The sequence below is a fragment of the Sturnus vulgaris genome, chromosome 2, assembly GCF_052056855.1.
Source record: "Sturnus vulgaris isolate bStuVul1 chromosome 2, bStuVul1.hap1, whole genome shotgun sequence".
NCBI classification, from domain to species: Eukaryota; Metazoa; Chordata; class Aves; order Passeriformes; family Sturnidae; genus Sturnus; species Sturnus vulgaris.
In genome coordinates this window covers 15,608,641-15,634,386 of record NC_142244.1, presented here as the reverse complement: position 1 = coordinate 15,634,386, position 25,746 = coordinate 15,608,641, and the positions used below count along the sequence as shown (strand labels likewise).

The following is a 25,746-nucleotide window of genomic DNA, read 5'->3' as shown; positions in this document are numbered from 1 at the left end:
CTTGACATGGTTTCTCAACAATTTTTGCAGTCACTGAATGCTTGCCTGCTTCAGGGACAACTTTGTCTGGTTTATAGCAGCTTGATTGCACTGGTCTAGAAAGAGATTCATGAAAGGTCTTTCCCCTTCCCCTGGTCTGACATTTTGCAGATGACTGTTGTTGCTGTCTAGGCAATGAGATGTAAAAGTGTCCTCCAGAAAATCAAAGAGCTGGACCCTGGAAAATGGTGGATATAATACAAGGGAATCTCTTGTGTGTCTCACAGTTTCTAAGTGACAAAAACCCACTGACTCAAAGGACAACCTGACTTTAGAGCAGGGTACACAGATAGAAAACCAGATTCATTCAACTTTGTAACAATGCTTCATGGTAAACATCATGTCCAGAAATGCAATTTGAAAGAAAAAAAAAAGCCAATATATAAAAATGCAAAACAATTGAAGTTTGGATTAGCTAGACTAACAACTTGCATAGGCCAGGCCTAAAAATAAATCCTACAGAGCTTTTCTTCCTGAGTTTGTGCTATTAACAACACTACTGAGTTTCATTAGCAGGATTCAGCACTATTGATGCAATCTGCTGTAAACTTTGCTTATTTATAACCTTGTTTTAAGTTTCTAGAAACTTTCAAGGAAAACTGTGAATTAGAATGCTCTTGATGTTTAATAACACATTTACATTGCTTCAATGATAACCAAAAAAGACAAATGCATTTTTTCTCCACTACTTCTCAAAGAAAACCAAGAACTTAATTCCGTAGTGCTCTCAATGGTAAAGTTTCCATTAAACTTTTTTGAGTCACTCCTGTGAAATTAAAATAAAAACCACACCCAATCAACCAAACACAAACCACAGAAATTAGCTAAAAGAAAGGTGTTATCTATCTGCACAATACCAGAGAATTTTGCTCCAACAGACACTCTGAAACGAAACAAAACTAAAAAAGCAAGCATGTATAATGTGTATTACTTACAGTGTATTTCTAGAACCTGCATTGCTATCTGAGGTGTAGAGTTTAGGGACTCATGATCTACTCTGCAACTTACAACTGCACCATCATCACTGCGATCTGCTAGGAAATCCAGCGTGCTGCTGACTGTGAATGTTTTACGAACTGCATCTTCTTCTTTTAAGTATTTAACATCTGAAAGAAAGAATAAACAGTTAGTTATCTCTGAAAAAATCTTGGAAAAATGTAGTCCAGCATTAGCTAAATTTTCTATCACGGTTGTTGGAAAAAAACACATCTTGCACATCTGCATTGGTGTCTTTAATGTAAAAGTAATTAGACTGCAGTTATTCCTCAATTTGCTCTCATTGACAGAATAGGAGATACATATTGAAAGAGAAAATTTTAAAACTTGTTCCATGGTACTGCATTCAAACAGAAATTCCATTCATTATTACCTCTTGAATGTTTAGGTCCATATTTGATATAATCTTTCTCTGTAGGTCATCAGAAAAAGATTGTGATCTTGTCCCCCCTCATTACCTTACATATTTACAGTGTCACTAAGGATTAAGTTTTCCAAGTTCATTCTTATAGCCTCTCACAGTAATGCAATATATAGATATTACTGAAGCCATGTGCACATTGTCAGATTAATCCTGTGCTTACTCTATTCATTGGTTATTCTGTTGTTTGGTTAGAATTTTTCTAATTTACTAATAAAACTAAACCCAGGTATGGTCATCAGTGGTAATAAACAACTGTAAATAGAGTATGTCATAGTATTTAATATAATATACAGATGAGTCCCAAGAAGACCACTGCTTTATATAATTCAAAATTGACCTGATACTTTTGTACAGATCCAGTTAAGAATTAGAGATTTTTCATCACAGACATTGCAGTGGAGGGAGCTTTCAGCTACACTTAGGAAGCCTCATCTGAGCTCAAGGTTAAGATCCACATCCAGGACATTTCATTGTAAGAAACCCATGCTAGATCAGAAATGAAGATCCAAAAGACTGAGCATTTGTGTTAAAATGTTTGAATGTATTAAGTGGAACCTAGTATTTTCTTACACATTCTTTAGAATTGTTTTACTTGGTTTCCAACTACTTGTGATACTTATTGATTTTAGTTTATTTCAGAAAAATGGTAAGCTTGCTATATTGATTTATTGCAATGAATGCTTGAAAAGACATCTATAAATACTTAAACATATATATTAAATTACACTGAGATTTCATATGTCCTCTGTGCCCTAAAAAAGTGAGAGGGTTCAGTTTTACAAATTATACTAAACCCCATTAGAGAATAGAATGACCTAAATAAAATTTCCATGAAATATCAATTTTAGAAAGCAAATCTTCAATGGCTTAAGCTACATCTTTTAAGATTAAAAATACCTCTGACATCAGAGAGGTGGTCTTTATCATTGTCTCCAGACAGATAAGGACACCATGTAGTTTTACAGTTTCCATTTTTCCCTATAAAATAATTATTTCTTGCATAGAAGAATTTTTCTGCCTGTTTGCTGCTAAGCTTTCAAAGATTTCAGTTTCTGCCATGGTCACTATTAATATTTAGGGATTAGTAGGTGAGAGAAATATTGACCAGAGCTAAAGCAAAGTTATTATAATCAAACAACAAATGTCTTCACTAATATTTAAAGCAAACACATGTGATTTTGTTCCCAGAGTGAGGTTTCCAAATTTAATAATAAGCACCTATATAGGTAACATTCTGCTTATAAGTAATGTGCACATCCCTTTGCTTACTGACTTCAGGTGGGGGACAGAAGACTCCTGAAAACATCAACAACTTTAATTTTATTGAGGGGTTGTGGATTCTTAATCCTTTAGAAAAACAAAAGCAGTTGATTTCCTAAATTGATGTTAAGATGTCTCTCTCTATGTATCTATTGTGTGAAAGAGTTCAACCCTTAGAATTAACTTCCTCAGCAAAAAGGGCAGTGATAAGATTCTACAAACTGTTGGCATCCTCACCAACAGAAATTTTTAGCTTGTCCTCATTATCAGCTGTAATTTCTAAGATGTTTCTGTATGGCAAAATGAAGGTGTGATTGTAATATGCATTAATTGAGTGCAAACCCAGCTTGATGTAAGAATGGTGGTGATCAGGTACTGGGGACACACCATCACTCAGGATATTTTACAGAATTTTAAAATATGTCAGTTGTAGCCTACTGTTTCATTTGTTTCCTTGCTGCTCCTCTCTCTCCTAAATATTCCCTTGAAGAAAAGGTTGAAAAGAAATCCATTACACAAGCATTTGTGTGATGGAGCAGGCTGGAGGGATACACCTTCACAGAGGAGGACCCAGGGGTTGTAGGACATGTTGAACATTAATCAACAGCATGCTCTTACAGGGCTGAAAGCTAAAATCCACTGCCTTACATCAGTAAAATCACAGGCAGAAAGTCAAGGGAGGAGATCCTTTTCTCTTTGGCACAGGCATGGCTACATTGAGAGTATCAGGCCCAGTTTTGGGCTCTCTGAAGTAAAAATGTAAAATAAACCTGTTGAAAAACATTGTGGTCAGTGGAGCTGTACAAGGACATCTTAAGAAAGTTGATATTATCTAACCCGAGGAAGAGAAGACTAAAACCAGATCAAATTGTTGCCTTAAAGTACATAAATTATGGGCATAGAGAAAAAAAGCCAGAATCCCCTGAGAGGTTTACAGCAAAAGTCACTGGGCATCAATCACAAGTTACACCAAGACAAATTTGGGTCATGTATCATAAAATATCTACAAATAATGAAAACACAACACAGGAGGGCTTCAGAATGCTGAAGAACCTAGTCCAGGCAGGAATGTTTCTATGGAATCTCTGTCCTGGGAGACTTTTCAAACCTGAATTGCAGAAGACCTTCAGCCACTTGATTTAACCTTGGAACAGATGTTGGGCCAAATGAAACCTGGGGATCAGCTGTAGGCCCACTTCCTGTCACACAGGTACACAAATAGATATGCCTGGATCAACTAATACAGGTTTGTATCTCATAAGTGTGCATGTTTGATAGGGAAAATAATAAATGGAAATGATGGAATGTCCATCATCCATTGCTCATTGAAATCTATTTATTGAAGCACCTACCTGTAACACACAGAAATACTCATCTTTTGAAAATACAGCTTTTCTTGTTTTACATGGCAGATATAATTTTTGTTTAGATTAAACTCAAGATCTGATATGAAATGGCCTTATTATCTAAAAAAAAAATCATCTTGGCTTTGGAGGTTTATCAAGACAAAATGATCGGTGCCTTTCTAAAATCTTTGTGTACTCTGAAATTACAGAAACTCACTCAAAGAATCTTAACCTGTCACAACAAAATCAACTTATTTAGCTTTAAAACCCAATCTACCTAGGAAAAGAAAAAAAAAATCCATTCAAAATATTCCTGAAGCCTAAAAAAATTCTCTATGTAATTTTGTTGAAAGAGCATGTAACAAGTTTTGTTGGAAAAAATAGGTAATTCCAAAATGAAAAATTTGCATTTAGCTTCTCCAGTACTTTTGTTCTTAAAAATCTTCCAGGAATGTCACCAGAATGCTAAACTGCAGATCCTTTTGTTAAATTGGTGCATACATGAGTGACAGAACACTAAAGTAAAAGGTGTGGCACCCAGTGCTTCACATTCAGGCTCTCTCATTACTAACACTTACTTTATCAAACACTATTCCTTTACCAGATGATGATTCCTTTTCTGAGTAATAGCAATGGAGCTACAATTTTAGAGTGGCTTTTTCCCCTTTGGTGCAACTTTGATCTCAGTGCATCATTTATATTCGTTTACAACATGCATAATACAGTGTAACACAATTGGATTTACTGGTGCTAGACAGACGAACTTCTAACCTTTAATGTCAGCTGCATTAGCATATCATTTCATATCTATTTTCTCAGATTTATCATTTCACCTTTTACACTGCACAAAGCTAATGTAACTTCTGCTGATGCCACTGCAGACCGGTTAGGTTATTTTATTTCTAACCTTTGAGAAATGGCAATGTGCTCTTCAGAAGACCTCGAAAACTAAACTGAAATGAATGTGCTCAGTACTTTCCTCTTATTTCTGGCTGTCGGGTATTTTTTCCCCTTTACTGTTCTTTTTAATACTCCTTTCCTGCTCCTTTGTTTCCCCATCTTGTTCTCTTTCTTTTTTTTTTTTTTTTTAATCCATTTAGGAACTCTTGAGAAGAACAAATTAGTTAAAGAGTCAAATCACCAAATTGCTTGCTGGCTTCAGTTACATGCCAGCTGAAGCAAAGGCAAATGCATTACAGCAGATTTTAAAACATAATTTTTAAAATAAAATCTTTTCTAATATGTGTTGCCTTGCTGCTAGGCCAACTGCATCACTATTTGTCTTATAGTATTGACATGGCTTGGAGTTATTTCCAGTCGTAACATGCTTTGAATATGTATATTCATCCTGACATCTTTTCTGAAGGACACCATCTATGCTGTGCCATGTGTGTTAGCTGTGCTGTTTAATTCTTCTTCTTACTTACATTTGATTAGATGCTGCATTTCTTTCATCAATTTCCTCAGATTTCCCAGTACTGAAAAGAATTATTCTGCTTCCTCATTTTCTATCCTTGTTACACATTTTAAATCATTCCAGTCTAAAATGCTTGTTCCTTTCAACATTATTCTCATTTTCATTAGAAATATAAGGACACTCTAGAATGGACAGAATTCCTTAGGCAATCATCTGCAATCTCCTTTATTTACCAATTTTATACCACAGCTCTGCTTTTGCACATTGAACTGTAATGGAGAATACTTTTGGAAGGTAAATGGTTCTGTAATTAACTCTATAACTTTGCTTGAGGCAGTTTATTGAGCTAATAAAATCCAAAATATTAGACAAATCAGACAAAATGAAAGGTGTTTGGTTTTGTTTTTTAAAGCTACACAGAAAAAGTGGATTTTGAATAACTTATTCATCTGATCTTATAGCAGAATGAATAGAGGTGGCATGAATAAATACCAGTACCTTATCCTTTTTATCCATTTACTTTATAGTGGGCACCTCAAGTGGCTTGGAGGTGTGACAGCCTTCTGCATCAGGAAGCTCTCTTCACTCACTCATTCACCAAGGAGGATTTAAAACTATTCCAGCATTTTTAAGAATATGGAGTAGAAAAATAAGTTCCAGGCAAAGAACATAGCAAGTGAAAGAGAAGATGGAAAGGAAATAAACAGCTTTTTATATGCAGCTCTTTCCAAGCTCGCTGCATCCTTGAAGGCAAATCATTGCTGTCAGCTTTGGTTTTAGTCACTCAATGGCTTTTCAGTTGCAGCAGATTTTGTCCTCCCAGCTCCTGTGAAGTTTTCCTGATCCCCTTTAAAGTCCATCTTCCCCCTCCTCCTCACTGCAGACTGCCAGCATCCTTGCCTCAGCTGGAGATTCTGAGTTTCCCACCTGAAATTCCCCCATTTGCTACATCCTTACTCTTCCTCACCAGAGCAGGCTCCATAGCTCTCCTATGGGAGTGCATTCTCCTGTCTCCTCCAGATGGTTCTGCTTCACCTGGTCACATTTTTTAGGGGAGTGTAACCTAAATCTGGGAATTAACTAAATCAGACATACCTCATTTTGGAATGGCACAAGAGAAAAATGAAGAGACAAAATATCAGGGATGCATGGTCTGACTGTGATAATAATCTACAGCACATTTCTCTATGAAATCTCACAGTTGAGTTATTATGCTGCATAGATTTCTGAGCAATCCAAAACATTGTTTTTTGCCATTTGAAGAAACAATAAAAAGATGGTTATATGACCACTACAGTAAATTACAATCAATTCCTCATCTGTGTACAACCCCCTAGTTCCTTCATGACCCAACAGGAGCAACTTCACAAACACAGGTTAAAAAACATAATTCTATAGGATGTATAGTTTTGACAATTGGACGAAATGACACCAAAATCCTTTCAAATACCTTTAACTTCTTTGTCATTCTTGAACCATCTGATATCGGCTGCTGGCTTACTACCAGATGTCTTGCAAGTGAGCTGCATCCTCTCTCCCTCCATAACTGGTGAGGTAAATCCAGTAATTTGTGGCTTCTCAGGAACACCTAACAAGCAAACAAGCAAAATGTCTCTGATAGTGTCAGCTGCTGCCACAAATGCACGACCAACTTAAAGTTCACTTCTTCTTATGCTCTAAATTCTGGAAACAGGATAATTAATTCCTTGTGCCTTGTCAGTTACACCTTTTTCCTACTGTAAATTAACCATCAGTCTGAATGATAGTTGATTCTAAATAAATAAAAAAGCAGGAATTACCTAATTTTCTAAGAGAAATGGATAGTATTTTAATAAATACCTTATCTCTGTATATTCTGCATGCAGGTCTACTCTGACTTGTTACAGTATTTCAACTGCTCAGCACAGCAAGCAGGATGACAAAGCACATTGGAAGCACAGCTGTGAAAATTAAGCATAACTGGCAACGAAAAGCTGAACTAAGTTCAGAACAGATATTTACACCTAAATAATGAAGACTTTAATAGAAAATCCAGGGGAAAAGGAAGGTGAAAATAAATACTGGAGTCACTTTATCTTCAGAGAAAGCAAAACCAAAACACCAAGAGGTATAATCACAGCTCCAGTGGCTATGAAGAGTTCTTCAGCTGAATACAAGTTCTTCAGAGGAGATCATATGATTTGAACATACCATACTCATAATATTCAATATGGAAATGGCTGTCTTTCAATGGACTATGGAAGTTTTAATAAAAAACAAAAAACCAAACAAGCAAAGAAAACCCTCAAACAAACAAAAAAAAAAGAAAAAAAATGGGAAAATTTTGATCACTGCACACATAAATCCGTTTAACTTCTGAAGACACAGGAATAACTTATTTTAAAGTAATACTGATGGCAGTAATTTAAAAATCTCAAAAAATATCAGTTATAACTTGCAGCTACAGTGCTTTGGTGCATTCACATTTATGGTAAGATAAAGGGCTCGGTCACAGTAATTGATCCTGTGCCTTGTATTTAATAATTTGGTTTTTCTACATCTCTTTTCCAAAATGACAGATTATGTACATAAAAAGCAAAGCAGAATCACCTATTGCATAGTACACCTCTTTAATAAATCTACTCTTCTCTTTCAGGACAGAAAATGGTTTCTACTACAATACCCTGACACTTAAATTTTCTAATCGAAAGCAGAGCAGTCAATAAAGGGATTATTAGTATATACAAGGGTAGTTTATCTGATTAAAAGATGCAATATATTTCAGTTGCAAAGATCCCATTCTCCAGTAGAAAATGTTTTAAGAGTTTAAAATGTTGTTTTGAAATAGGAAATCACAAATACAAAATAAGCAGGAATCTTAAACTGTGTGGCTTTCTCTCTTGGAATATAATCAAATGTCAGAAAACTTCATGAAACCCCCCCCCTAAAATTAAGGTGAAGTTTAAAGGACAGTTAAAGATCAAGTTACTTCTGTTAATAAATATTGGATAGATATTTGGGGAGGTTTTCTTGTCTTTGTAACACCTTTCTATGTCTTACTGCCATTTAAAAGGTCGAACTCAATTGTTTAGATCATGAAATGCCTCTCCACAGAAAGAATATTAAGCATAGGCAGTTGGTATTCCAGAACATTCTGCTTTGAGTGGGTACTTTTTGTCGTTAATGGCAAACTTGTGAAGATTTTTGTAAAATAGTCTCATAGGGGCTAAAAGGGAGTTGTATTTCATATCCTAAGCACAAAACCAATTCCCTGTCTGGATTAATGTTAATATTACTGCCACAGAGAATATCTTACATTAGTCCTATTAAATTCAACTGTCTGCCCATCCACATATAAAAATAAAACAAAAAAGAAAGAAAGAGTCATGTTCAGGGACAGAAAAGAGGAAAAAAGAATAAAAATCAATCTCTAAAATCATATAACCTCTTAGGTTCGCAGGTGTGTTTCAGTGAACTATAGCAATTTTGGCTGATTGGGCTACTGACATTCATAGAATCATATAAAGCTTCGAGCAGAAACTTTATTTCCTGGGCATCTCTTGAAATCTATTGTGTTTCTATGTGTATCTATAACCTCTGGGGAAAACAGCAGAGCACTTAGAGGATAAAGCATAAAAGAAGTGGCAAACCCAGTGAAAATTTGCACTTTATAGACCAAAAAAAAAAAAAAAAAAAAAAAAAAGAAAAAGAAAGCAGAACAGCAGAACGAAGCAAAAAATGCACAGCTACGGAAAAAGCTCTAAATCCCGTTTTGATTTCATGCTTTCTGATTTTCTCCCCTTTGCCCTATCCAATAGATTGTCAGGAGATGAACACATGCACCTTCTTTGCACTCGTGGTGCTCGGGATGTAGAGGTTATGTCCATTTTATGGAGCCCTCGTTCCGTGGTGTTTGTGTGCTCCCTAACTCATTATCCTGCCACGGTGCAAACACTAAGAGGCATGTTATTTTTCAGCACAGCAATATGAAACAATAAACATCAGGGGAAACCACATCAGACGTTTACATTTATCTTCTGCCGAGCCTTAGAAAAGTTCATTCTTGTCATAATTTGCCAGAGCCTGAGGAGTTTAACACTTGCTCCTTTCTGCTCAGCTGTTTGTGCTTACCGAGGACGGTGAGGAAAGCCTTGGAAGTTTTGACAGGCATGGTGAATAAGGAGCAGGTGTACTGCCCTTCATCTGACAGGGACACATCGCTGACGCTGATGCTCAGCTCGTGCCACGATGCTCGCACCAGCTCGATTCTGTTGTCCCTCAGAGCTGAAAAACAACAACAACAAAAAAGCCACGTCAAGGTTGGATCCGGCACGTGAACAAAGAGTGGGGTGCTGTATGAGAGGCTGGATGAAGGTTCCTAGAGAAACCAGGCCCTGGAACACAGTTGTCTATGCAGAGCTGTGGGAAATAGAAAAGGTACAAGACTCTCAGAAAGCTGTGGGAAAGCAAATCTCAGTGTGTGCGACAGATGATGGACAAAACCATCAAAGAAGCCTTTATCACTCAAGACACAGATGTAAGAAAAGAAAATACAAAGAGTTGACAGAATCTTATGCAATTATCTGCTAATCTCAAGTTACTGTATGATAGTGTAAATATGTTAAATACGTGTAAATATGTTAAGCAAGATAGCAGAATTATGTAAGCTTAATAATGAAGCTTTATCCATTGTTTTAAACCATTACAAGTAAGCATTGTTAGAAACAAGAGGTACATCTAAGTCTACTAATTAGCTAGAGCAAACTCTTGTCAGCTTTTAATATTATCTTATTGGCTAAAAAACTTTTAAAAGACCATGCAACTAAGAACAACAGGCTGAAACTGTTTCCATCTCCCTTGCTTGGTACTGTAAAATGAGGCTAATGGCTGTGATGGAATAAAGGCTTCGAGACATCTGCTCTGGCAGACCCATCCCCTTGTTTGTATATATAGATATATGTATGTAAATATAAGAGAAAAAATATCCCAGAACTAACACACAGCAGTTTTTTCTCTCTGTGGAATAAAGTAGGAGAGTTGAGCAAGTTTTTGCACGGTGTACTGAGTGATTTATAACATATATAAACCTAGAAACTACAGGACTTGAGTTACCACTGGTCTTCCTCTAAAAACACCAACAATGACTTTGATTTCTGCCCCCTCACAGCTTTCTTCAGTGCCTAAATTAAATCCTTCCCCAAAGCGGCCTGTTTTTCACATATTTATAGATGTTGAGAATCCTGTATCTAGCCCTGCATAGTTTGCCTACAGATTTTTCTCATGTCCATTACTATTAATATTCAACTGGAATATCAGATTTCTCAAATTCTGTAAATAATTATTTCTTATTACTAATAGACTGAAAGTTGCACTTATATATGCATATGTAGTGCATTTAACAATTTGAGGTAATTGAGTAGAGTGGCTTTCCTTTTTTGATTATGAATAAAAATACAATCTCTTCTGTTTGCATGAAGGCAATGAGGGATAAGGAGCATGTGGATTCACTTAAATTCAAAATGTCAATTTAGTTAATGTTTCAAAATTTCAAGTATTTTATAACTCATACTTAGATTAACCCCCATTTTCTATTGAAAAACTGGATAAACATTTCTATTTTTCTTCAGTAAAGTTGCTTCAGGAATCTGCATATATTATCCAAGTCTTTCCACAGCATAGAAATACTAATATCATAAGTGAGCAAACACTGTAATTCTCCCAAGCAAACAATAAATAAGCCTCTAACTCAGGAAGTTTAGCTGTGTACCTCTGGATCAAAATGTCTGGCCTGATAGTGTGTGAAACTTTAGTGAGTCTATTTTTACAGTAAGTCTTTGAAAGTCAAAAGTAAAATGGGACTGTGATATTTATCAAGACAGTTACACTTGCATTTGTGAGAAGAGCAAAGGTGTTCAAGTCCCTAATGCTGCTCTCTCTCACCTCTTTCTAAAGTCTCCAAAGACTCTTAGATTTGTCTAGTTTATCTCTTCCAAAGACAAAAATAAATAAGAAGTTTCACTGTGATTCTTTTGCTACTAAAGCGAGATGTTTCTGCCCAATTGCAGTCCAAGTCGGTCCAGGCAGATTTACACCAAAATACAAAGATAGAGCAATGATTCAGCAAAAGAGTCACTTGAATTTGTCTTCTTCTAAGGCTGCCATTTAGGTTTGCTCTCACCAGAAAATTCCAGCTGATTCTTTCAGGGTAGCACAGCTAAAGCTCAGCTTCTTCTGCAGGGTCTGAGGACTAAAAGGTGGCAGCTTAAGCAGGCCTAACACACAGGCATGCCACGAACTTCTTCAAGGCACATCAAAGGGACTGAGGTTGTGTGTAATGGACACATGCCAAGCAGAACTGTCATCTGGCAGCCACAACAACAAAAAAACCCCACAATTATTTCGTTTATAATATCCAACCCATGTAATGATGAAAACAGGAGCAACCTTAAAGCAAACAAGCAAGGGAACCAGAAGCTGACAGAATAGCTGAGAAAAACAAGCTCAGGAAAACAAAATCACACAAAGTAAGTGTCTACCAACCCCAAAGAGCAGCAAAGCTGATCACTGTGGCTTTAGCAGCCAAAACTCCTCACAACACTGAAGCTGTTGCTATCTATCTTTGAGCAAGTAGATGGAGACTCAGAATTCCTTTCTCAGCTTGTCAATTTTAGTCAGATGCAAATGAGCAGACATAAGAATGGTAGTTTATACTTCATAGTACTGACTTCCCAAAAAAAAAAAAAAAAAAAAAAAAAAAAAAAAAAAGAAGAATTGAAGAATTTTTCAAGTTCTTCTAAATGATTTGATCCACCACACCCGTTTATATAATTTGGCAACAGCAGAAAAAAATACAAAAACAAAACAAACAAGCAAACAAAGCAAAAACCAAAAAGCCTCTCAGCTCTTGTAATTTGAAAGTGGTGATTTTTTTCCTCCCCTTAACTGAAATTAATTAAAAAATAATGTACTATATCATCTTACATAGTAGTTTACTTTGTTTTAATTTTCAGTTGTTGCTGCCTGTGATAAAGATTTATGTATCTGTTGAAATATTTTTCTACAGATGGCACAACGTGTAGAATTTCATGCCTTAAGAAGAACGGTAATGAATTCCACTACAGCACAACTGGCCTATAGATGATGCCAACAGAACATAATTTTGATCCTACAATTGAAACACAAACTGTTTCCATCAGCTACATTCCTACTGCTCCCCTCCACACCTTTTTTTAACCTTTGTGAGATATAAAAACCTCAGCTCAGTCAATTTTGTGGAAAGTTGGTAAAAACAACTGCTGGTCAAGAGATGAGATCAGATGTTCCATGTTTCATTATGGAGTGGATTTTTATTGAAAGAACTGCAAGAAAGTTTAGTAATGGAAATACCAACACAGCCTTTGCAATAAATGCTGCAAATAGCACCAACATAATACTCCTTTGCACAAAAGCTGTTTGTCAGAAGCATTTTTGTAAGTACTGGGTCTAAAAACAATTATCTCTTCCATTATTTTCAAATCTGAATATTTGTAAGTTGCCTGTCTACACAATGACAGGCAAAACAAATTTTACTGCTATGGCTTAGACAAGGTGAGCACTTACACAGAGACTTTTTATAATCTTATTTTCAAATTGTATTCCTTTAACTGTTTCTATATCCTCATCTGTTTAGAAATACACCAGTTTCTCTTCATGAAATTGATAGCTGTGATGGATGCCAAAACTGGTTTGTTTCCATTTTCTGTCTTAGGTGCATTTAGCTTAAAAGGGTGATGGAAACAACAGCAACAGTGGAGAAACCAGGGGCAATTCTAGCAACTCATGATATCCAGGCATTGTGAGTAAGTGGAGCAGGGTCTTGCTCAAGACAGAAAATCTTGCCAAGCGTGGCTGATGGAGCAAAGCAGCCCATGGAGCCAGGACAGAAGGCAGCTACTGAAAAGCACCAAGTGGCAAGCAGCTCCACTATAGTAGTTCAAATAAAGTTACACAAAGTAAAATACAGAATGTTCCATCACATTTAATTAGCACTTGAACACAAAAAAGTAGAACATTGCTCTTTCAGACCCTTCTTTACAAACTGTGTTTTTAACATTTCACTTTGTTGGAAGCCAAACAGACCTTTCTGGCCTCTTCCTGGAGATTTTAACATACATTGCTGAATCATTACCCCATCCATAGTTTGCATACCTATAGAGATACTAGAAAAAGGGTAAATAAACAGAATATTTATTTGACTTCTGGGAAATACACATATGCCAAAAGCAGTAACAGAGAATGCCAGCACTGGCATCACTTTGCTGGATTCTCATGTTGCAAGCCGTTTGAAAATTACAAAATGCAACAAGAAATATAATTACATAGTAAATTCCAATATGCCCTAGGTACATTATTTCAGTTTTCTGTAATTCCCAGGCACATATGATGTAGTTAATTTGCAAGGCATGAAATAATTATGCATAAAACACTTGTTCCTAAGCAGACACACTTCATTTATTTTACCTGTCATTCTCTTTTCCTGTGGAAAAGATTTCCTTTCAGAATGTTCTCTGACACAGAAACAAGCAACTCTGATAATTTGTATAGTTGAGGTAATTACGAGTAAGAGATACAGCCATGTATTTCAACTGCATTAATTAGTAATTATTGAGACTGATGACCATTACATTAAACTTGCCTCCTTGTTCACAATCAAAAAAAGCTGTACTTTATTTTTTGAAAAAGATAATAATATAACGATCATATGTTATCACAGAGAAATCCTGCATCAGGAATTATAATGGAGAGAAAAAAGTACCCTAGAAATTTGCCAAAATGGAAAAAAAAAATCTCTATTTCATACTGTGAAGAAAAGGCAGTTGGACTTGTTATACATAGCAGCCACACAGCAGCATCTCTAATGTAATTTCATCCAAAATGACCACATCTTTGTAGTATTTTGAGACAGATATTTGAAGAATGGGGGAGAAAAAACAAACAACAAAATCCCCAATTTCTCTAGAGAAATTTGCTGATATTTTGAGAATACTAACTTGACATATGCTGCCATCCTGGGATTCACTCAACAAAATGTTCTTCCTTATGTTGGAGCTCTTCACTCTCTCATGGGAATAACATAACCATTAGTTGGAACCAGAAGGATTTCTGATACTCTACAGGTCACGCTAAACTTCCTGAATTCTATTACTTATGAAACTGAAACAATCCCTCTGATTTTCATAATCTGAAATAGATCTAAAGGGATTTATGTTGTGGTTTTGGATATACTTGAGAAGCCCCTTTTTCTTTGCTTCTAATGAATTCCACATACCACGGTCCCCATAGGATGATCTGCAGAATTTGCTTATAGTTGTGCATCAACCACCACCACCAGAGCAAGAAAAAGAGAGACAGAGGAGGAATAAATGGAACAAAACAAACTAGTATTGCTGCTCTCTGTCTTCTAAACATGCCTTTTTTTTTTTTAAACATTCACATTTCCTTTAAGAAGAAAGACTGATACACAGTTATTCTATTCATGCCTAACCTATCTACTTGCATGATATCTGAATTCCTATAATTTAAAAACTTCTCCGTTGTTTTTCACATGGAAAGAAAATCCATTTCCTCCCTCTTTCATTTTCAGTCATGCAAGTTGATTACTACTCAAGTACACACGAGTGGCAGTGTGAATATTTAGTAATCCTATGTTTTCTATTTCTACTTCTCTATGTGCTGAAGCTGTTCTTACCTCTCAATTACCTGAGGCAATTCTTACCTGTCCACAGCACTGCATTTGTGAAACCATCACTTTATTTTCCCCTGGGACAGAAGTCCTCAAACTGAGTCTACTTTCACAGGTAAGCTAATGTAGAGGAAAAAGACTTAGGAATTTCTATGGAACCTATCAACTTGGCTGACTTATGTACCATTGGTGTCCTTTAAAGGTGGCATCATTTATCAGTAAAATCAGCAGAAATCACAAAAAACGACGGTGGCAATACCGTGGAGGGATCTTTGGCTAATTGGCTGTGGAACAGTCTGACCAATTTGCAGATGCATGAGGCTTTTCCCCCATCAGGAAAGTGATTAGTAACACAGACGACTTCAAACAGACATTCCAAACACTGCCTTTCACAGTCTTCAGTCACCTGGATGCTGAGAACACTTCAATACCACGGAATTTTTAAACCCATTCATGTACTTAATAAATTTGGGGCATCACTGAGCTTGATAAAAGGTACTAAGTAAGGGTCTAGAAATAGAAGAGCTATGTAACAATTCTTGGGGATAGGTTTTATTTTCATTCCAGTGCACTTCTAAAGTATTTGGTGATCAAAAGGAAGAAACAATGGGGTTAATAGAAATATACTTCTCCCACTTCTAATCATCTGGCCATCTACTTTATGCTGTGGCTTGCAGTCTAATAAGAAAAGACTAGATTGTTTCCAGTCAGGATACACTGCTGAAATTTTTGATTAGCTTATTTAGAGAACAATGTTCAACAGCAAGCTGCTTCCTCCTTTTTAAATTTTTCAGCACTTTTGCATGTTGCATAATGCATCTGCCAAGGACATGCAGCAAATTCCCTTCATCAGGAGAAGTGCTGACAGCCTCACTAAGAGAGGCATCTACTCTGTGCTTGCCTTGAAAAGGCCAAAGCACTGGGGACTCAGACCCTGTCTGTACAACCTCATCTATTATTTATCAGGGCGTACAGCCTTAGATGCTTATGAGGAAAACCCAAACAGAAAGGAAATTTCCACAGTGAAACAACAACAATTCTCCATTTCCTGCAATCTGGATAAAATGAAAAGAGTTTAAAATGACTTACAATGACTTATGATCTTGAACACAGCTGCTGAGTTGAGGTTTCACCAACTGTTGCCAAGTGACAAATGAAGGCAGGATGACTACATGCCCTTCATGGATGGAATAAATCCTGCATGGCAGATTTTCTGCACTGAGCTACCTTTTCTCTCACAATCATGTTCTGCACTGGCTTCTTGATTTTTCAGAGCGCTCAAGAAACAGCAATATGCAAAAGAGAGGAAAAACTTGCCTTTTGAAGTGTTTATATGCCTGTTTCTTGTATTAAAGAAGAAGTGATTTTCTTCTTGTCTTTTAAGAACCATAAGGATGATATTTATTGTCTGAGAAGGTCTGAAGCCTGACTCTCTTTCCATAAGAAATTTAAGTTTCAAATCTTTGCAAAACATACAGGCTTTGAGTTATGAAGATGCTTTACTGTTTACTTGTGTTGAAATAATATTTAACCGTACCTCCAAATAATAAAACAAAAATCACCTTAGTCAGGATGAAAGATTGTCTTACAAAGTCTGTTCATCTGGTTCCTTGTTCAACAGGGAATTACAAGATTCCCTGTTATCCTAATGCAATTGGACATGTGCCACAGCACAGTTGCCTAGAAAATATTTAAAAATTATACTTCTGAAATATACATCTGCAAAAATTAAAATTGCAAAATGATCTGGCAAGGTTAGAGATGGACATAATTTAAAATAAATGAAATTCAATAGATAAAAGTAATTGGTAGTCTTATGTACCAAGCTGGAGATGATTGTTTTGAAAACAGTAATGCAGGAAAGGAGCCCTGAGGATTACAGAGGAAATTATTTAACTATATGTTCAAGTGCAGCACCACTCTAAAAAGATGAATCCTATTCTGGGTTGTACTGATCCTTGCAATTATGGTTAAAGAAAATGCTACAACATTCCAAAATAGCATACATCACACCGTGCCATATATTGTAAATTACAGACAGAAGCAGTCTCTCAGTTGGGAAGAGAATTTCTGAAGGTCTACTGGTGGACAACTGCTGCAAAAATAATACTAAGAAAATGAAAATAATACAATCGACAGCTATAATAAGTCTACATGCACCTAAGGAAAGACTAACACAAATTAGAATTCTTTTTTCTATAATATTGAGGGTAATACTGAAAAGACAAAACACTATGTTTCAGGTTAAATAGGACCTCACTGTGAGTGAGAAATGTTAGATAATGACTTTATTCAAGTAGAAGGAAGAAATAAATACTAATCCTCTTGCAAGCCAGAACAAAGTTACACAGATTTCCAAGTTTGCTCTTCTGCGAAGATCAGACCAGGTAATTTTTCCTCATGTTGCTGATGTTGATATTGATCACTGTGTTAGCAGAATTTAAAGACTCCTGACTAAGGCAGAGTTAAACTTATGTAGGTATTAAAAACTGTCTGGTCAAACAGCACAGAGCTCTACCAAGGCCATCTATGTATTTCAAAGAGCATCAGTTGTATAATACTCTTCTTCCTTGTCAAGAAAGCTCTTTACAGTGGCTGCTGGTGACCTTCATGCACTGGCTTTAGTCAGCTTTGAATGAAAGGAGTCCTAAAGGACAGGGAGCACAGAATAACTCAGCCAGATTTTACACTTCTAGCACTGCTGCACACCCAGTTCTACTCAGGCCTGCCCAAATGCAAGACATTTTTGGTGTGTGTCTGTAGCTGACCAAGGAAGCTGGAGAGCTGCATTTCCCTGGCCTTGCAGATGGTGACATTACTGTTCTGCCCATTCACTAGCCAAGCTTAATGATCCCATGACACTGGAAGTGTTTTTAGTGGCATGAATGAGTGTTACTCATGCTAGAGTCATGTTTATGGTACTGCTTCATATTCCTTGAAAAGCCAGAGTCTTCTAATTTCTAAAGAGTGCAAACCTGTTCAAACATATTATTTCAGCAGGATATGGAGAGACTTTCTAATTTTCTGATGCTCTAAAAGAGATTTTTCTCTACCTGAGAACAGCTATAAGATGCCCCTGTTCTTCCTGCACTTCTTCATCACATAGATAGAGAAATGAACATCATCCTTCCTGTAGCAGATGGCTATATTGGCTACAGATGCCAACACAGGAATACTCATTCTTCCAACTACATTAAGCAGTCAGACTCCCTAAACTCCTGCTGTAGCCAGTGGAGCAAGTTAGCTTCCTCCAGAGGCCAATTAAGAACAGGTCACTGCCTTAAAAATATTACAGAACCTGGACAAAACAGCCAAGAAATCATCAACGATTGATGAATGTATCTGCAGTCAACCCAGCCATTGATCCCGGTGCCAATGAGGAGTCAAAGCCTAATGTACAAATCAATAGTGAAGATATTTGAGCTGTTAGGGATGACTTGCACATCTCACTACGGAGGGCATTGAAATATGGAACAAAGTATCAGGAGAGATCCAAGATGAGGCTAGTGCAATTCCAGGGAGGATTCTCAGAAAGCTCTTTGATGGCTGTAACATCTTTTATGATAGAGCCCTTAAAGTTTCATGATGTCTCTCATTCAGCCAAGCAGCAGACAATCTGTCTCTCCACCACATGTACACAGATGCTCCCTCTTTTGTGGGATTTGTCTTAGTTTTCCAGATGCAGATGTGCTGTGAAAGAACCTGTTAGTGAGTAATGGTGTCAAAAACAGATAATTAGAGGACTGGACCCTCTGTCATAGAAGGTGAGGCTATGAGACTTGGGATTGTTGAGCATGAAGAAGCAGGGAATCCTGAAGTTAATCCAAATTCAAAAGAAAAAAAAAACTGGCAGCAAATCTAGAGCTCTAATTTTCATAGGAAGCTGTTCTAACATAGAGAACCAAGCTGGACTAGATGACCTCCAGCAGCCCTTTCCAATGTGAAACATTCTGGGATCTTTTCATTCTGGATGTTTTTGGGGTAAAGTACCTGCATATCACAAAATTCAGTAATGTGACCAATCCTGAAGTGCTAACTAAAAAACCCTTTGGTAGATATTCACAAAGATTAATCTTCTTTAGCTTTTCCTGGCATGAGCCAGGGTCATGCTGGAGTAGGGCCATAAAGGCAAGGGACACCAACTTCAATCATTTTGGTGGGTTGACCTGAGTGCCAGGTGCCCACCAAAGCTGCTCTATCACTTCCCTCCTCAGCTGGACAGAGGAGACAAAATATAATGGAAGGCTCATGGGTCAGGATAAGGACAGGGAGAGATTACTCAGCAGTTACTGTCATGGGCAAAACTTAACAAAGACTTGGAAAAATTAATTTATTACCAATCAAATCCGAGTAGCATAATGAGAAATGAAATCAAATATTAAAACACCTATCTTCCAACCCTCCCTTCTTTCCAGGCTTAATTTTACTCCCAATATTCTCTCAACTCCTCTTTTCCAGCAGTGCAGAGGGACACAGAATGGGGGCTGTGGTCAGTTCATCACTCAGGGTTTGTGCTGCTGCTTTCTCCTCAGTGGGAGGACTCCTCATACTCTTCTGCCCCAGCACTGGAGACAGTCCTCCACGAATCTAAAACTTCATCACAGAAAGAACTATGGTACTGTATTTTACTGCACAGGATCTAAAAATGTTGTAAAGTCTCCAGCTTTACATACTCAAAATCTGACTGGACATGGTCTGGGGTAACCTGCCCTGGCTGATCCAGCTTGAGCAGAACAGTTGGACTGCCCTGATGATCTCCAGAGGTTCCTTCCAACCTCAGCTATTGGAGGAGTCTCTGATTCACCAAGCTTTTACCTGTATCACAATACTACAGCAAAATAAAACATAAAGTTCTCAGGCACTACTCTCCACCTTTTTGACTTTAAAATGGCTTTTGTATAATTAAAATCTGAGACCCTGCAGAGTGCTCTGCTGAACTGTAATAAAGGAAACCGTTCCATCCATAGAAATGTCTTACCTGGTACAGGGAAAATGTTGACAGATTAATATGAACACCTCTGGAACCGAGTGCTGTTCTGGGTAGGCCCTCCCACAGACACCTCTTTTCCCAGAATAAAAAAAGAATTTTTAAAACATTTGATGGAGTCAGTGAAAATCTTTCCAGATAGAACAATAGAAAGTGAGAAGGTGGAGAAAAGGGACCCTGATATTTGTCTGAGTGCACACAGGTGAGCTCTCACATGCTCCAGGATCCTGTTGTATGGGGTTGTCATCTGGTCTGAGCTGCTTCTGCCACTTGTAGGGTAGTACAAGCTTGAGCCTCCCAAAAAAACCTTCTGCATCAACATTCTGAATCAACATTGAATTACAGAAATAACAACCACCACTGAGTTTTGGAAGCTCTGGCAACTTAGACTTTCTGAATACATTTTTGAAGTCTCTCTGCTTGAATAGACAAGAGCCATAATGTATTACTTTTATTTCCAAGAAGTCCATTCTGAGATCAGGAAAAGAAAAATCATACACAACTTACTAAACACTTGTTTAAAAAGCTGAATTAAAACAAACAACAACAAAACAATCAAAAACCCCCAAAAAACCCACCAATAACTTCGCAGAAAAATGCTCAGAACTAATTTCTCTAGTGTCTCCTAAATTTTAAACTTCCTTTGCAGATTAAATTTTGTCTAGTTGAATCCTGGAAAGTATCACCAAACAGTCATAGATTAGAATAAAAACAATCCACCACCACTGCCACAAAAAAATAAAATAAAATTAAAAAGAAATAAAATTAAAATAATAAAATAAAAAATAATAAAATAAAAATTATCAGACTGTTCTGGTATGGAAAACTACAACCCTATAAATTTAAGAATAGCAGCAGTTTAACTTCACAGTCAGGTGAAAGGTAATTGGAGCCATATAGATTAACACTAACTCAAAGGCACTGTAAAGTTGTATAGGAGACCATGGGGAGCTTCCTACTGTAAAATCTCGATCATGAGCTTTACACCAATAATTAGAAGAGTCTGCAACCAGGTTCACCTCCAGGGCTTGAAGAGAAAATTTTATCCTCATGTGTAAATCTGTCTTCCTAATTCCGCCAGCAGACAAAAAACAATAAGTGGATTAAAGCAAAAAAAAGGGGCAAAAATGCCTTTGTCTCCCCCAGTGGCACTTTAGAGGATAAGGTTCCTTGAAGACTGCCTAAATTCAGAGGGATGGAAAGGGAGGAGGGGAGACTGTGGGACTACTTGAGGATCTGGCCCAGGTGTGTCTATCTAGATCCAAGACAGAGAGCTCCAAACGAGCCAAGATGAAACATTTCTGACTGCAAGAGACAAACCAGGATGGGAGTGATGATTGCACTGCTCCGCAATGGGGATTGTGGGAGCCAACTTCTCTGAATGTAGGAGCTGATCATCCATTTTAAAATTAAAGATATATTGTTCCCTGTGAAAATGAAATCAAGGACTTGACTCTGATCTCCCCCATTACAGAACAAATCAGGTAATGTAAATCAAGTATCATCTTTTAAGGTGATCTCTACTGGAATAAATTTGACAGCAGAGACAGGAGTGTCAAAAAGCTACTACAACAATACCCAGGAGGCTCACTGGCACTCTGAACCTTTATTTGGTCTCTGATATTTCTAGCAATTTATTAAGGAATGGCACCTAGCTCTGGCTGGGGATGAACTTAACACAAAAAAAACCCTACAGCAAACATCAGAAACATGAATCCTTGTGCCTAAGGAAAACCTTTGGGCACTGCTGAAATTCTTCAATTATGCAATGACAAGTGCCTAGCTGAGTTGCTGAGCTCAAGTCTCTCAGAAGGTACAAACGCCTCTAGGCAACTGCCTGAATTCTCCTGGGTCATTTAACTGGATTGGGAGTGCAGGATAGATCCTGTTTCTGCATCAGGGAAACTCCCAAAGAAAGTGCTGTTCCACTGATTTTACCCAAGAGCTCACCCACCACATATCCCCAAAATTATTTTCCTCTGATTTTCCTCTGGCAAACTGTGATTGTGTCCCAAACCTGCCTACATCTTGTGATCCACAAGGGCCTGGTTAGACAGCCCTGCTCAGAAGGGGCAGATTCTAGAATTTCCATCTCACCTGACCATCTATTTGCATGCTATCACTGCTGGACTTTGGAACATCTGTCATTTAAATTCTCCTTTGAAACTGGCCTACTTTATGTGAATGCCGACATTTCACATATAAATATAAATACATACTAATTGAAGGAAATATTAAAAAGTTTTTTTATGTTTCCTATCTGCTAGCTCAATTTTTTTTCTGCTTCCTACTGTGAATATTTGCAGTGGCATAGCTTTGGTTCGTAAAAGTGTGAGCAAAATTCATTAGGGAAGTCCAAGGCCCAGATGGTTACAACATTCCCTGAGAAGATTGGTGGACAAAAGGTCTTAAAACTGGCTTGCATTATGGACTGTGACAACTAAAAATTTGTCCTTTCCTTCCCAAACCTTAACACTGACTCATCCAGCTCTGTGGCTACCATAGACTGAGCAGCCTCTACTCTATGTCTTTGTTTCAGCATGAGCAAGAACTGACCTGGCTTATGTGTCACTTTTAGAGAAAAGTGGAGAGTCACAAGAACAGCTGAATAGAATCCTTTAGGTTGAAGTTGTTTGTTCAGGTTTTATTCCCCCTCATTAGGGCTTCATAATGTTTAGTTTATTTGCCTCCTTCTTCAGCTTGCTGTCTTTAGTCTACTCCTAATTTTTCTTGCTCTTTCCAGACATTTCTCTGAGAGATGGAATGTGTAATCTGAGGCAAATAATTCCTATAGGCACCTCTGCCTTTTTTGTGGAAGCAGCCCATGGCTTCCCTTGTCATGAAAAACAGTACCTTCCACATGCTACAAAACATTAACAAAAGCCAAATGTTGACTCTTCAACCTCCCATCACACTTATTTGAATGTTTTCAAAAGACAAATCCCAGATAAGAGTCTCCTTTTTTTTCATCCATAAACGATACAATTAAAGGTAGATACTGGGCACTAGTTATCAATGTACAGTGCTGAAACCTACAGAGATTCCACAACAGTTATACATTATGAACTTTTCTAAACAAAGCCTTAAGAAATTAAAAATCTAAGAATCCTTGTTGCTTGTAATATTAATACAAATAATGTTTGAATATATGAGTTATGAAAATGTTCTGTGCAGACCAGAACTGACGGAGTGCAGAGGATGCTTCTTTTTCTAATTTCTATTTTGGTGTAAAGGAAAAAAAAAAGGTGACATTTCCATGGTTGAAGTTAAAAACACCTCTCCTCTGAAAAAAATAGATTCTGGTAACATCAAAAATATACAATCTATACAGGGTATGTGTATTAACTGAGGGGGAAAAAAAATGAGGAAAACAATTGTTAAGACAAACAGCAGACTAAACTAAACCTGACAGGCTTGAGTGATGACATAATAACCTCTTACTCTGTGATGGTGACACAAAAATGCCAAAGGACACAAAGCTGTCAGTCTTGTTGTTTATTGTCTATATAAGACTAATAAAAGGAGGTTGGAGACTGACAGAACAGACACAGGGACAGTCCTAGACATTCAGTTTGCACTCTGAAAAATGTATTGATGGATTTAGGGGTGGCTTACTTGTTATTGCCTTTTTCTGCATTACCTCTGTGAGCTCCCACAAACTTTTGATACAACTTTTTTTTTTTATTTTTTAAGTTATCATTGCTTTTTCAAATTCATGTTTAGTAGTTATATTTGCTGATATTGCAATGCCCTACTAATTTATTAGGTATCAACTTATGGACAATTGTCCAACTTAGTTGAAAACAAAACAAAACAAAGTTTTGCATAGCCCCTTAGGTAGCATCATGGTGAATAATGGAATATTATCAAACAATTCTATTTTTAGCTGTCTCAGAAAACAAAGCCTAAATGCATCCTGCCACATCAGCGCCTAACTACTAAAAATGGTAAGTGACACAGGTCTCTGTAGAGCACAACACTGAAGCAGCACCATTTAATTTTAGCACATAAATCTTGTAAGGCAGGTAAAACTACAAAGAGAGGAACAAGGAAGAATCTACACAGTGAAGTGTTGGTGAAAAAAAGTGACTTTTCTGGTTATTGCCCCATTTACTTTGTAAGAAACAACTTGTAGAAAATACTCTGAGATGAACCAAGTATCTTTCAGAGCTCTGCAGAATAACTCAAGGGGGGAGTAAGTCTCTGTAACACAGGAGGCAGCATTTGCAAAATTTATCCACACGAGGATGCAATGCCAGTGAAACTCAAATTACTCTTCTTTATTACTCAAGAACATCTTACAGCCGAAGAAGGGACCCTATAAAACCACATTGTCCTGCAATTCATTCCTTTCACTGGAGGGGTTGCACAGACCTATACTAGCAAGGTACACTTGGAAGAGATATTTTCTCTTCTAAAAGCAAATAGACAGGACCTTTAATTGCTGATTCACTCCACCTCTCATATAGAAATTAACACTGAGAGGCACAGTCCTGAGGAGTGAGCAATCTATTTCCCACTGAGGCTGGCATGCTCCTCTCCAAAGCACTGAATGTGCTCCTGAGAATCACAAAATCTGTTTCTACTTTGGCTCCTGGTTTGTGGTTTAACCGTATCTGGAGTCAGTTTTACCTCACTGAGCCCATGATTTCTAACCCTATGCAGTCACAGTGACTTTTCCTTCCATCTACACATTTGCTCTAAAGTGTTATTAGAGAAAAGGCAAGGTAACCAAAGAAAGGTGGAGATTCAGCTCTTGCTCCAGTGTGGACTGGAAAACATTTGTTTATTGACACACAAACACAGATTGGCTGAGTGCTAACAGCTCTGTTCACCTCCTGGCTGCTGAATGCTGGGGCAGCAGCAGCAGCAAGAACCAAGAACAGGAACAAAGTATTTGCCTGGAACAGCTGAACTGAACAGGCATTTGAAAACACTTTTAAGTCCCACTGCTTTATGTCCATGTGCTTGCTACTGTTGCATTTGAGATGGATTCAATTCCAGTCTCCTCACTGACTACAAAACAGTGGATTTTCCTCTTCCTTAATTCAGTGATTTTGAGTGATAATGTTCTTATTTTACAACCTCCAACAAATCATTTTGCTTTAAGGTAGTGCTTTAGCACTATACTTAATGCCGGCCAACATAAGCGGAACAAATCATAAAGTGAAGGGCAATCAAAAACCTCCCCTCCCTTTCCTGTACTACACCTGCATCACAATGCAGTGATATATATTTTAATGAGACATGTGTCAGCGTGCACCACTGTGCTACAGGCACATTATTGCAGCTGTTGAAGTTATTTCTCTCTGGCATCACGTCACAGTACCTGAGAACCCCCAAAGCTCAGACATGCACACCCCATCATGTCTTATTACCTCAATAATGTAGAAAACCTGTCTAGCCACTGAACTTGGCAGCAGGTAACTCCTCCTCCAGCCCTTTTTCCTGCATTCCACTCACATGTTTCTGGTGACAACAGAGGTTTTTTACTGTTATTTCAACTGCAGGAATCTGCCGAAGTTTCAGCCATCTTGTCTTCCTTGGGACAAGGCGAGAGGAAAATATGTGAATAAA

General features: G+C 37.4%; 1 protein-coding gene across 3 annotated transcripts in view; it reads right to left on the bottom strand.

Annotated features, from left to right (window-relative positions):
* CADM2 (cell adhesion molecule 2) overlaps positions 1-25,746 on the bottom strand; it is a 564,993-nt gene that overhangs the window by 101,419 nt on the left and 437,828 nt on the right. For all 3 annotated transcript variants that reach the window (XM_088157837.1, XM_088157839.1, XM_088157838.1), the window contains 3 exons: positions 9,593-9,745; positions 6,933-7,070; positions 975-1,145 (listed from right to left, as the gene is read on the bottom strand). In XM_088157837.1, the coding sequence (XP_088013963.1) occupies positions 975-1,145; positions 6,933-7,070; positions 9,593-9,745 (462 nt within the window). The remainder of the gene's footprint in view (positions 1-974; positions 1,146-6,932; positions 7,071-9,592; positions 9,746-25,746) is intronic.